This window comes from Nannobrachium achirus (genome assembly GCF_963921795.1).
Source record: "Nannobrachium achirus genome assembly, chromosome: 22".
In the NCBI taxonomy this organism is placed as follows: Eukaryota; Metazoa; Chordata; class Actinopteri; order Myctophiformes; family Myctophidae; genus Nannobrachium; species Nannobrachium achirus.
Genome location: NC_137829.1, coordinates 15,951,505 through 15,964,366, shown reverse-complemented (window position 1 = coordinate 15,964,366; position 12,862 = coordinate 15,951,505). Strand labels below are relative to the sequence as shown.

The following is a 12,862-nucleotide window of genomic DNA, read 5'->3' as shown; positions in this document are numbered from 1 at the left end:
TTCAGACAGGGCAACAGTAATTGTCATGCACGCATACAGGTAACCCCAGCGGTGACGATGGGCAAGTCAGTCATCAGTCAGTGTGTTTGAAAGGATGTGTGAAGGTCAGGGGCGTCACAAGGGGGGAAAGTGGGACTGAGTTACTAGGGTCCAAGTTGGAGGGGCCTTAATTATTTTATACTTTAGCTATTGAAAAATAGCAGATATACAAGCTCACAGCGTGGCACTCGGTGCCGCGCTGCGAGCTTGTAGATCTGCTATTTTTGAAAAGTCGTATGAAAAGCCTCCAAATCTTTTTACAAAATACAAAAAACATTTGTAACTCTGCTTCTGGGGGGTCCCTGGAACTAAATATTTTGAGATCCAGGGGGCCAAATACATATCATTTTGGGGGTCCTTCAGATGAAAAAGTTTGAGCATCACTGAAATAGAAACATAGGTTTCTTGCACACATTTTCCCGATTTAAAAAAATAGCAGATCTACAAGCTTGCAGTGCGGCACTCTGTGCCGCGCTGTGAGCTTGTATATCTGCTGTTTTTCAATATCTAAAGCACAAAATAATGCGCAATAATGCATTGCCAGTCTAAATGGGTTAAACCCCCTCCCCCTATGAAGGACATTCATGGGGGGTCCGCAGTGAATCCTTGTACCCAGGGCCCAGAATTTGGTGACACCCTTGGTGAAGGTGCTTGGGTCCGGATGTTTTCTTTTTACTCAGACTTGTGGCAGTAGAGGTCTTTGAGGGCTTTCAGTTCCTCGATCAAGGTCTTGTTCTGGTTCTCCAGCACGGCCACGCGGTTCTCCAGACACTTGACATACTCCTTCTTCTTTCGACGACACTCGCGGGCTGCCTCCCTGCGGGGAAGAAACAACAAGACATTTTAATCCAGGGGTCTTCAACGTTTTCTGGTTTCCTTGCTCCCTCCGCCCTCCATCCTCCACTCCATAGTATGTAAAGTCCATAGTCTGCATACAGCACAAAGCTGCCAGGAGCGTCACAGAAAAAGTGAAACCAAGAGCCACTTAAGTACAGTTTTAATTAACTTGCTCCGGAAGGATGTATTACTTGTTTTGGACAACAGGACAAGTCTTAATGTCAAGCCCTGGACATGAGGTGGACATTTGCATACTAAATGCTCCCTGGCGGTCGCAAATAAGCTTACGGCTCAAGTAATTTCCCTACCTGTTCTTCATGAGACGGACCTCCCTCTTGCGAGTGACCACCTCTGTGTCCCTCTGTTCGGGCAGGGCAGGGGAGGAGGCCATGACCACCCCGGGGGCGATGGTGCTGGCTGGGGCAGTTCGAATCTGATAGGCCTGGACATCACCGGACGCAGCTGGGCAGGCGGAGAGATTAATGGGTTCATGAAGTATTCAATCAAATCTGTGTCACTTTAGATTTGAACCACTTTAACCATTATTTTATGCTTTAAAAATTAAAAAATAGCAGATCTACAAGCTTGTAGATCTGCTATTTTTGAAAAATCTTGAAAATGTGAGCAAATCTTTGAATGTATATATTTTTTAAAGCAGACATTTGTAACGCAAACCGTTCTTTCTCTTGGTCCCTGGAACTACATATTTTCAGATGGGGGTCCGTGGTCAAATACATATAATTCTAGGAGGTCCTTGACATGAAAAGGTTTGAGCACCACTGACAGAGAAACATTAGGTTTTTCAGAAAACTGTTTTCAGGTCTAAACGGGTTAATGGATTCATGAAGTATTCAATCAATGAATCGATGTAGATAGACACATCCAAGTACACCAATATGTCAACAATAAAAAGTCTTTGCTGTGTTCTCACCTTGGACGACAACCTGGTTACTGGGCACCAGTATCTGCTGTCCGTCGCTGGTCTGGGCGTACTGGAGGATGGTGGTGCCGGGCTGGGCCCCTGCAGCGTTGGTCATGGTTAACGTCTGGATGCCCTGGACCCCGTCAGTACCGTTGTTGGCCAGCTGGATGGCCCCTCCCTGGGTGATAGCGACTGTGGGAGGACAGGGTGGAAGAAAGGAGGTGAGAAGGGGAGAGCAGAAGAGCACTCACAGTGCTCCCAGGCACATTTGTTTGTATAGCGCAATGTGATAGTCAAACTCCGGCCCGCGGGCCGCGCAATATTGACTGGCCCATCAGCTTAATGTACTCAACGTCACACATCTAACAAGCTTTCAACTGAGCAGATTGGACAATGAGATTGAGAACCCACTGTATTGACCGCTGGCTGTCTGGTAGATGGGCGTCGGCATGGTAACGGTGGCGATGGTGGGTTGTGAGACGGCGACGGTGTTGATGTCTTCCTCAGCCTTCTCCTCCTCGATGCGAGGCACCGCAGGGGCGTCCGACGACAGATCGTTCAGTATCTTCCTGTTTAGGGGGCGCAACAATTCACTTTTATTCAACAATTCACTTTTATTCAGGGGACCCCCTAGGGGTCCGGGACCCCTAGGGGGTCCTCAGAGTTACTACAGGGGGGCCGCCAAATCCTTGTGTGATAGGATAATTATTTTAAACGAACAACTTGAACCTATGCTAAGTATCGGTTATTTAAGATTTTAAGGGGTTAAGTGTCAAACAAGTCTATGAATCTATCTATGAAATCGATGAGAATCTCCATCCCACATTCATACAATATGTAGAGGGTGTGTCCCTGCTTCATCTCCCTCTCAGCTAAGGGGTCCTTGGCCTGAAAACTTTGAAGACCCCTGCTTTTATGTATTTCTTTGAACAATAGCCATGTTCACAATGCGTCACATCGATTCATTGCGACCGTAGGTCGCATTTACTATAAAATCCTCCAGCTCCTGTGTGTGCATGCGTACGTCACAAGTCTCATGACACGCTGGCCTAGACCTAATTCATTTGCACTGACATCACAATGATGACTTGACCAGCTCAGTCGGAGGATATAGCCAACCTGTTCTGACATCACAATGATGACTCGACCAGCTCAGCTGCAGCCAATGGCAACATGATTACCCACATTAGCCCACCACCCATCACAGTGACATCATTCTTCGGTTCGACTTCGGACTCTGCACACTTATCTACCTGTAGGACGGCCGCCGCGAAAGAATCTCCCTGCGTTTCTGAGAGTCTGTCACGCTGTCCACCGACTCCTGTGAGTCCTCACTCTCTGCTATAGTGGAGATCTGGAGAGGACACAACACACACACACGCAAATCATTAAAACCCATTTAGGCCTACAATTATTTTATGCTTTAACTATTGAAAAATAGCAGATATGCAAGCTCACAGCTTGTAGATGTGCTATCTTTGAGAAAATGTGATTTTGTGTCTTTGAATATATATTTTTAAAATCGAGCATTTGTAACTCAAATATTTGTGGTCCCTGGAACAACATATCTTGAGATGGGGTTGCACAGCCAAATACATGTAATTTTGGGGGTCCTTGACATAAAAAGGTTTGAGAACCACTGATTTAGAAGAAGGATTTAGAAGACATTTATAGAATCGGGTCAAAAATATTCAAAGACTTGCACAAATGTTCGCGATTTTTTTTTAATGTTTTAATAGTTAGAATATAGAAAGTTAAAGAATAAAATAATGGTTATAGTTAGGGATGGTTATCGTCTGCAATACTTTTAATGGTATCGATCGCATGACGTCGATACTATCGGGTATTGGTTCATGTAAAAATGAACGATACCTCGTTTCGATACTCTGGAACGCACCCCTGGCCGGTCACATCACATCTGTAACAGTTGGGCTACTGAGAGTTTAATGACTGCTTTAGTACCACCTCATCATCACCTCTGCTCTACCGCAGCAGCGAGTCGCCACTCTTTCCGTGTTGAAGTTAAACTTAAATAAAAAGTATCGAAAATGGTATCGAAAAGGGTATCGTATCGATTCCCAGGTATCGAAAAAGGTATCGTATCGATTCAAAGGTGAACGATACCCATCCCTAGTTATAGTGGTTCAAATCTAAAGTGACACAGATTTGCGTTCAGGCCTAAATGGCTTAAAGTTCTTGGGGTTGAAACTTCCCCCGAAAAGTGAAAATGGGGCCGCCAAATATTCTAAACCTTCTGCAATTCTGCCAATAATATCTAATATCCTTTGAGACACACATCCATGTTTTTTTCCGGGCTCAAACAAAGAAATGGCGATTTACGATAAATATCACGATAATTAAAATCCATTATCCTGGGACGGAAAATGTGCTAAAAAATAGCCGATCTACAAGCTCACAACGCGTCGATAAGAGTGAAATAATTATCAAGTACGTTTATTATAAGTACCTTTTACCAATTATAGAGGGTTTAAGTGGTACCGGATATGCAGCTTGGCAAGTAAAAGGTGAATTGAACCCAGTGCATGACGGAGGACGATATCACGATAAATTAAATCTCCACAATACGATTATCGTGGGTGCTTTTTATCACAATAAACCAGTGGTTCTCAACCTGTGGGTCGGGACCCAGGGGGGTTCCCAAATTATTTTGGGTGGTCCCCAGATGATTAACTTAATGTGAAACATTGTTTTCTCGCTCAAGAGTAAACAAACCAATATAAAGTGTATAGAGGGTATCTGCACATTTCTAAAGTGACAATGTAAGGACTTTTTAATACCTCTAAAATGAAAGTTAAACGTTGTCCAAATTGGCAAATATTATAGAGGCAGAAATTGTGAATATAGCCGATCTACATGCTCACAACGCCTCGCGTTGCTAAGCTTTGTGAGCATGTAGATCTGCTATTTTCACCGTGTTATACAAAATTGAATGCCTCAACTCTTAGTGCTCGTCAGGGTGGTCATATAAATATGATTATTTTGGGGGTCGCGGCCTGAAAAGGTTGAGAACCACTGCGATAAACGATAATATCACTTATCGTCCCACGTCATGCCAGTCAGAAGAGTTTTTCAAAATAAAAAGAGAGAGAGAGAGAGAGAGAGAGAGAGAGAGAGAGAGAGAGAGAGAGAGAGAGAGAGAGAGAGAGTGTGGTCACCTGTACAGCCTGGACCTGTGGGGACTGGATGACAGAAGGCTGCGCTGCCTGGATCACACCGTGGACCTGCACCGTCTGCCCGTTGGGCAGCTGCACCAGTGTCACCGTGGGGCCCGTCGCTGTGCCGTGGACACCCGCCATCGACACCTGAAACAAACAACCTTCCTTTCATCCACATTCACAGTGTTTAGTATCCTTATCAGGGCCAAATTATGGCATTTACGACCGTGCAGACAATCTTGACAATTTACACCTACAGTACATGTGACAGAAGTGACACAAGTTACATGTTTTCTTGTGTGCAACATATATTGATCAATTTCAACCTGTGTCCCTATTTTGGGCATACGCATTTTTCAAACATTTATTTTAAATGGTGACAAATAGCAGATCTACAAGCTCACAACAACACATTGCATCCCGACTCATTGGGGGCTTAAGTCGTCACTTTTTTGCCACCCCCTATTTTTATTTTATTTTCTGAAACACCTGTGTGTGTGTGTGTGTGTGTGTGTGTGTGTGTGTGTGTGTGTGTGTGTGTGTGTGTGTGTGTCAGCACGTTCCTGCAGGCAGGCAGTGGGTCAGTAGGGTCAGTCAGTCAGTCATTACAGGCTACATGGAGACACACAGCGTCAACTGTGCTTATTGAAGAACTAGGCTATAAATAGCTTGTGTTTGGTAGGAAGGTGGGGAGTGTGGGCCCGGCCTGCCAGCATCAACACAGCTAGCCTGGCATGACCTGCCTGGCAGGCACATTCCTCTGGTTCCTCCAGACTAGGTTACTGCACTAGGGCTGGGAAATTCACCCAAAATGTATAAAAACAAGATTTAGAAGAAATAACAGCTAAATCTGAGTTAATCGATGAATCAAGACACAGTTTTCTTTTTAAATCTCTTATATATATATCAATATTTATTTTAACATACTGTACATTTTCTATAATCGGCTAAACCAATTAGTCTGATTAACCACTGTTGTACAATGGTGCATTTACACTGAAGTAGAGGTGCGACCGTTAATCGAACCAATCGATTAATCTATTTGATTTTCTTTTATTTTTATGAAGTAATAGATGTTCTAAAATATCTCGTTGTGGCCGCTGTGACCATTACGGTTGAATACTGAAGTTAATTTGGAAACAAGATTTAATGTAAAAATTGGAGGTATATATATAATATAATATAATGAAACTACCTGTTTTGTCTGTTTTTGTGTTTTGGTAGAGAGAAGAGTCTTATACTGAATGACAACAAACTGGCGGAGAACGTTTTTCACGTTCTCCACCAGTTTTTTTCCTTCCAACAGTTTAAGCATAAAATAATGGTTAAGGTGGTTCAAATCTAGAGTGACGCGGATGCAGGCCTACATGGGTGAATTCATTAGCAGTAGTCACCTGTGCCAGCGTGGCGATCTGTGCCTGTGTGATCTGTTGGGTCTCAGTCTCTGACACAGCAGTCTCCACCCCCTGCTGGGCCTCTACTGCGGACTCCATCCTCATTGGCTGAGCTGTGGAGAGATGGGTCGTTAAAATCGGAAATTAAAAAGAAATAAACCAGGAAGCCTTTCAGATCCCTACGATGGCCAGCAGAACATCACTGGTACGTTTTCGTTTTATTTCAATAGAGGGTGTGCGCATGCATTAAGTGAACCGCAAATCGAGTGGCAAATCGAGTTTAACGTCGTTTGACGTTGTTTAATGCAATCGGATAGGACTTTTCTGTCTGGATGTATGGGCTGTCAAGGCCAGAATGTATTTATTTGCCACTCCGTAGGCGTTCCCGCATAACCTTCGGGTATGATGATGTTGTCACGTGCATACCCTCTATATTAATTGCTTATCTACCAAAAATTAAGTATACTATTGAAATCGTATTGAGAAAAAAGAAATGCTGCTATTTGTTCCAAAAAGCTTCATACCCTGTATATACTGTACATAACGACAAAATGTGACATAGCTCTGTTTAAACAATGCAGTACCCCCTCCAACTGTATATATGTTCCCCATTTTCAACTGTTTTTTATGTTTTGAGACTTGCTTTGGCAATGTAAACGTGTCTCCTAGAGAGAGCTGAGGTCAAACCTTTTTTATGTCAAGGTCCAAGGAAGGACCCCCAAATGAATATGTATTTGATCACGGACCAACAACTTATTTTTTATTCAATAATAGCTCACTTTGCTGGTGACCCCCTGGAACACTTCAAGCACTTCTGGGGTTCCCAGACCCCTCTTTGTAAAAATTACATGTCTTCTTTGCACATTTACGTGACCATTTAACCTGTTGTTGACTAGGGTTCTTGCCATTCACTCTGTTCTTGCACTTCCTAAGTGGTTCTGGATCAGAGCGTCTGCTTAGTGCATAATGCTGCCTAATTGTATATTTTACACTGTACATTTTAGGGTTTGTGTGGTTAGGCACAGGGGGAATAATCGCGCTCTTTCGAACGACCATCATTTCGACCGGAGGGTTAGCGACTCACTCCACAGAGGTTAGGGTTAGTTAGGGTGAGGGTTAGAGTCGGGTGTCGAAAAGATGACATGTAGTAACAGCGACACACTCCCGAAATATGTCCCTGAAACCAGAAGGCGGTGACTGGGGCATAAATAAACTGCTACCAATATGTTCTGTTGAAAATGTATTTAATAGTTCAGTTCATAAAAACATCAAAGGTGCGAATTATAATCCATTTCTAATGGATAAAGCCTTGGCCTGGAAGAGAGGTCAGCAGGTGGTCCCCGACCTTCTTGGGAGTGTTTCAACCCTTAACCATAACACTCTCCAGTTGGCGGGTCAGCAGTGATTGGCCAAATCACTGCTCCCTCTCCTCCAGGATTCCAGCTATTGTCCAATCCCCTATGCCAGAGCCAACAGGACGCTTTCTCTGCCTTGTTTTCTTGGGGGATTACAGGCACTTAAGAGGTCTCTAGGACTAGGGTTTGCTTCCTACTTAGGGTCCTCCTATGCCTCACCAGACTGTTCGTCTGTGCTGTGTGCAAACTGTGCATGCGTCCATCCTAGTCTACACTTGGCCTTACTCTGCTGTATTTTTAGTCAGTTTGTAGCCCCCCACGGCACCAGGCTGGACCCCGGCCCATAGGCAGACAGCACAAGAAACCCGAAAACGACCAGACCGATCAGCGTCCGCATCCCAGCAGCCGTCCGACTCCGTACAACAGTGAAAAGCAGCCCCTGACCGGCCCGGCCATTCCCCGACCCCCCACACTCTCCCCCCACGGCCGAGGCCCAGACCGACACACCACCGAGGAATGCACGAGCGAACCCACGCAATCAGTCCAGGCTAGTTTTTGAGAGCCTTCTCTGCGTCTGTGCTACTGTTGTTACCGTTGAATCTGTCCTAGCAGGTCTCTCTTCCTCCCCTCCTCTCGAGAGACACTGGGGGGTATTACTCATTTGTACGTTCTGTAGCTTGCTTGGTGCCCTCCTGCGAGTGCTGCAACAGGGGTTGCTGGCCCCTGTTACCCTTCCAGTCTTTCCTGGAGGACAGCTGTCTCTCCAAACATAATTATCAACGTTGTAAAGTCAAAGTTATATACCGGTATTACAGCTTTATAGCGTGAGGCCCTCAAATATAAACGTAGTGCCAGGAAACCAGGAGGCAACTACATGTTCTGACAACTTGGCATGTGTAACTGCTAGTATGTTTGGAATGGTTCGGTGAGGAGACAGTCAAGGAGGAGATGTTATAACTGTATAGGTAATCCGTAGATTCATCACGTACAGAAAATTTGAATATTTTGTAAAAGTAAAAAGTCTTGAAACTTTCATATTTCTTGAAACTTTTTGTTCAAATTTAGATTTTCTTTTTTTAATGGCATACAGCTCATGAATATCAAAAGTCCATATTTATAAATATTACAATATTACACGAGACCACTCAAAACAAGGATTTATATTAAGAGAAATTACAACCTTCTGAAGTAAGATTTGCTTGAAGTCCATTGGGAAGTTTCTGAAGTCAGTTATGATTAGGGGTTCTATGGCATCTGCAATGCTTTTTTACACAATATTCTCATTTGCTGAGATTGATCTGTAGATTGGTCAAACAGGGACGAGTGGACGCAGAAGGGAGGAGAACTGCCGCTGAGGCTAACAACAGTTAAATGACAATCTTTTTCCTTAACAGTAAGGGAGAGAGAAAGTTTCCAAAGGAAACTCAGTTTGCCATGCTGGACTGCATCATTAAACCAATTCAGAGAGGATTATGTGATATAGTCCTTGTATGTGTGTGTGTGTGTGTGTGTGTGGGGGGGGGGGGGGGGGGGGGGGTTACAGCCTTCATTAAATGTGTCTAACAGATGTGTTGCAGGGTAATAATACTCCCCTATGAGGCCTGTGGATGAGGTCAGACTCACGCCGATGCAGTCTGAACACACTTCTTCAGAACCCTAGAACACCTCGTTCCTTATACTGTTGCCTATTTTAATAGCAATGCTCGTTGCGCAGATGTATGTGTTAGACAGACATACTCAGTTTGCTTCACCACCCAAGCTAAAAAAAAGTATGTTATTTAGATAGCATGTTTAAATGGAGGCTTAGATTTGACGATCGATTACCAGGTTTTTATTTGCACTCTATTTACATTTACTATTAACAGTGTTGCTTTTTTTGACAACTTAGATCAGTGGTTCTCAAACATAGGGTCAGGACGTCCCCAAATTATTTTTTGGGGTCCCCAGATGATTAGCTTAATGTCATTTTTTTCTCACTCAATGGTAAACAAACAAACACACAGTATAAGTGTAGGCTATACATATTATCTGCACATTTCTAAAGTGACAATTTAAGGACTTTCAAGACCGTTTTAATATCAAACTGGCCAAACTGTCAAATATTAAGTAAGCAAGAGGCAAACATTGTGAAAATAGCAGATCTACGAGCTCACAATGCCTCGCGTTGCGAGCATGTAGATCGGCGGCTTGATCTGTGGAACCGAGTCACATTAAATGTAATACCTACAATTCCAAGTGCTTGTCAGGGTGGGGGTCCCCAGTTCAAATATATTTATTTTGGGGGTCACAGCCTAAAAAGGTTTGAGAACCCCTGACTTATTAGATAATGCCCTTTCAAGTCCCTCTTTGACTTGATTTGCACCCATGGTGCTCGGATTGACCTCAATGTTAATGTCATCCCCCCCCCCCCCCCATCATCACCCACCTTTTCTTTTGTTGAATCCTAGCCATTTCAATGCAAAGTTTCTCCAAGTGCCCTGCTAGTCCCCCAGCTTCATAAACCTGTTTTATGACGGGCTCTCACTGATAACTACCCCCACCCTGGAGCTCTATTCTGATGGTAATCATGCTATACTAGTGTTTGTTCAGGAAATTAAACAGAAAATATTGGGATACCAATTTGGAGACTAAACACTAGTCTGCACGTAGGTAAATTGCGTTAGAAAATGCAATATGCAATACATTGTCAAGTTAACTAGCAGATGATATTGTGTATAGTCGCAAAATTCACCCTCCCTTAAGATTTGCCAGGAGCCACCACCGATGGGTTGCCTCCAAGTTATGCTGCAGCTTTGATCAGTGTTGTGTACATTAAATTGTTTTGTCTATTTGTACATTTAAAAACAAATAAATAACGTCCCAATGACACAAACAATTTGGCAGTCCCCCTGTAGTAACTCAGACTCTGAGAAACCCCTCGGGTTCCCGGACCGCCTATTGAAGACCCTGCCCAAATAGTAATATATAGTACTACTGTGTGTGCTGTGCAGGCATGTGCATGTGCCAGTAGGGTTTTACTTAAAGGCACAGTATGCAACGTTGCCCTGTGTTTAAAAAAAATACATTTACTTGTCTTTTTTTACCCCGATTACTGTTATACCAGCAGTTACCAGCCACTGGCTTAGTGTGGTGTTCACCTGCAGAAACACACTGCCCTCTCACTGTATTTTGGTGTTTTTACCGTTTGTCAGGATGTTTTTGGGCAACCAAAACGAAACCAAACAAAACTACAGCGAGGGCAGTGTGTTTCTGCAGCTTAACACCACCACACTACTCCTCCAGTCAGTGGCTGATGACTGCTGGCATAGAGGGAAATGATTGGTTAAAGAATGCATTTGTTCGTTGTTTTGTTATGTTGACACAGTACATAGTCACATACTAAGCCCAGTTTAATGGGCAAACAAATGTTCTACTTTAACCAAAGGTTATGGAGTTATACCAAGTTGATCAGTGAACCTGTGCATACATGTGGCAACAATGACTCATCTCTTGAGGAGTAGTTCACCCCCAAATGACTAATGTTTTCTATGGATTACTCACCCCAAGGAGACTTGAGTTCAATAATGTTTTTTTGTTTTCCTAAGGCAATAATGTCAATATTAATGTGATTATAATAAATGTACCCCCATTGATTCCAGATGAGACACAAATGCATGTGCCTCAATGGAGAAATCACTGCTGCACTCAAGTCTCCATGCCATGGGGTGAGTAATCGATAGACTGTAATATGATCTCAATATATTTTCTGAGTCAGAGAACCCCAGTAGAGCCTGAAGGTTTATGAACCTTTTTTTTTTACAAAGGTACACTCTCGAGAGGGTACAGGGCCAGGCCATTTGGAACCACCCTCAAGGACCACAGAGAGGGCCCAAGAACCTCATTTTGAGAACCTCCAATGAACGAGACAATAGTTTTGAAATTGTACTCATGTTTAAACATGTGTAGCACATGGTGGAGCTACGCCCCCCGGCTGGTGCTTCAGAATGTCTTTCCCTCCAATTCACTCATTCTTTCTTCCCTGTCTGTCTGGGGCTGATACTACTACTAGGCTACATGATATGACCACATAACGTGAAGATTTAATATCCATTCCATTGTGTTATGTTGTTCTTTCCCCCTGTCTAATAGGCCTGTATAATAAGCCTGTGTAGCGATCAAGCCCATAAATAGCCTACAATTAATCAGGACAAGACAACAATAAGACCTTTATCAAAACTCAAAAGGGCCATAATAAGTAGAGATTTATATGCATTTAAAAACATATACACACACAAAGGGATGCGAGTCAGGCGCACAGCTAAATCAGTTCCATTGCTTTTAAGGCGCTATTGGTAGAAAGAGAAATATAAAAAAACAGATTTGCGCCAACGTAAGAAGCCCTGGCCGCGGCACAAAGACAGACAGAAGAAGAAGCCCCTCCATCGATCATCATAATTTCACCGTCAAATCCCACCGTCACACGCTGTCTAAACATGCAGGAGGAGACTTCCACTCCCGTCTGCCTCAGACAGTGCACGGTTACGGTTTCAAAAGCCGCCCCGCAGCCAGCCAGCCTCCCCTCCCCTCCATCCTAACATAGCCCACCGAGACGCCATGATCTCTTTGTTTCCACCGGGCCAAACCCAACCAAACATCCCGCAGCGCTGCTTATCAAGGGCGGCCTTCTCGCTATCGGCCTTCTCGCTATCCGCCATCCGCCACCCCGCACGCCGATCCTTCTCTTACCGATATCCTTTGCTCGTCACTCCCGGTCCTCCGCTTTTATTCCGGCCGACCCGACACGTAAGAGCCCGCGTCAGGCTACACCTCCGCCGCGTCACCGAGAACAACAACACGGACGATTGGAGAGGCACTGTGGCACAGTCACCAGCAGCGGGAAGGGCCGAGTGACGTGCGAGGGCGCACGAAGCTCGGGCCACGGAAGTGCACGAAGGTTCCCGAAGCTGAACGAGTTGTGCCGAAACTCTGTGGTCTACTCGCAGTGGGCGTGGTTTGCTGGTGCCAACAATCAATCTCTCATCCATTTTCCCCATAGATTCAGTTACTCATACTTGCATAGATTGTTTAATACAACAATATTTATAGCAATTATTTTAAGCCTAGAACCAAGCCATCCAGGATGTCAGTGAATCATGACCA

The 12,862-nt window shown here is 44.2% G+C and overlaps 1 protein-coding gene across 2 annotated transcripts; it reads right to left on the bottom strand.

Moving 5' to 3' along the window:
• Positions 1-417: 417 nt before the first annotated feature.
• Positions 418-12,556, bottom strand: creb1b (cAMP responsive element binding protein 1b). 2 transcript variants are annotated; one of them, XM_080753215.1, is made up of 8 exons: positions 12,449-12,556; positions 6,369-6,481; positions 4,975-5,139; positions 3,052-3,152; positions 2,210-2,367; positions 1,808-1,990; positions 1,185-1,338; positions 418-856 (listed from the first exon to the last, which is right to left on the bottom strand). In XM_080753215.1, exons 2-8 carry the CDS (start codon positions 6,471-6,473, stop codon positions 712-714), a joined length of 1,011 nt encoding a protein of 336 aa, XP_080609341.1. In that variant the 5' UTR covers positions 6,474-6,481; positions 12,449-12,556; the 3' UTR covers positions 418-711. The 2 variants fall into 2 exon arrangements, with proteins under 2 accessions (XP_080609341.1, XP_080609342.1); XM_080753216.1 differs by lacking the exon at positions 12,449-12,556 and having other exon boundaries at positions 4,975-5,135; positions 6,369-6,485.
• Positions 12,557-12,862: the final 306 nt, after the last annotated feature.

Bases quoted from the DNA above. Each gene is read 5' to 3' on its own strand.
- creb1b (XM_080753215.1), bottom strand. From the start codon at position 6,473: ATGAGGATGGAGTCCGCAGTAGAGGCCCAGCAGGGGGTGGAGACTGCT. The intron at 5,140-6,368 runs GTGACTACTGCT...TGTGGATGAAAG, and splicing joins AGATCGCCACGCTGGCACAG to GAAGGTTGTTTGTTTCAGGT. The intron at 3,153-4,974 runs GTGACCACACTC...TGTCCTCTCCAG, and splicing joins CACAGGTCCAGGCTGTACAG to ATCTCCACTATAGCAGAGAG.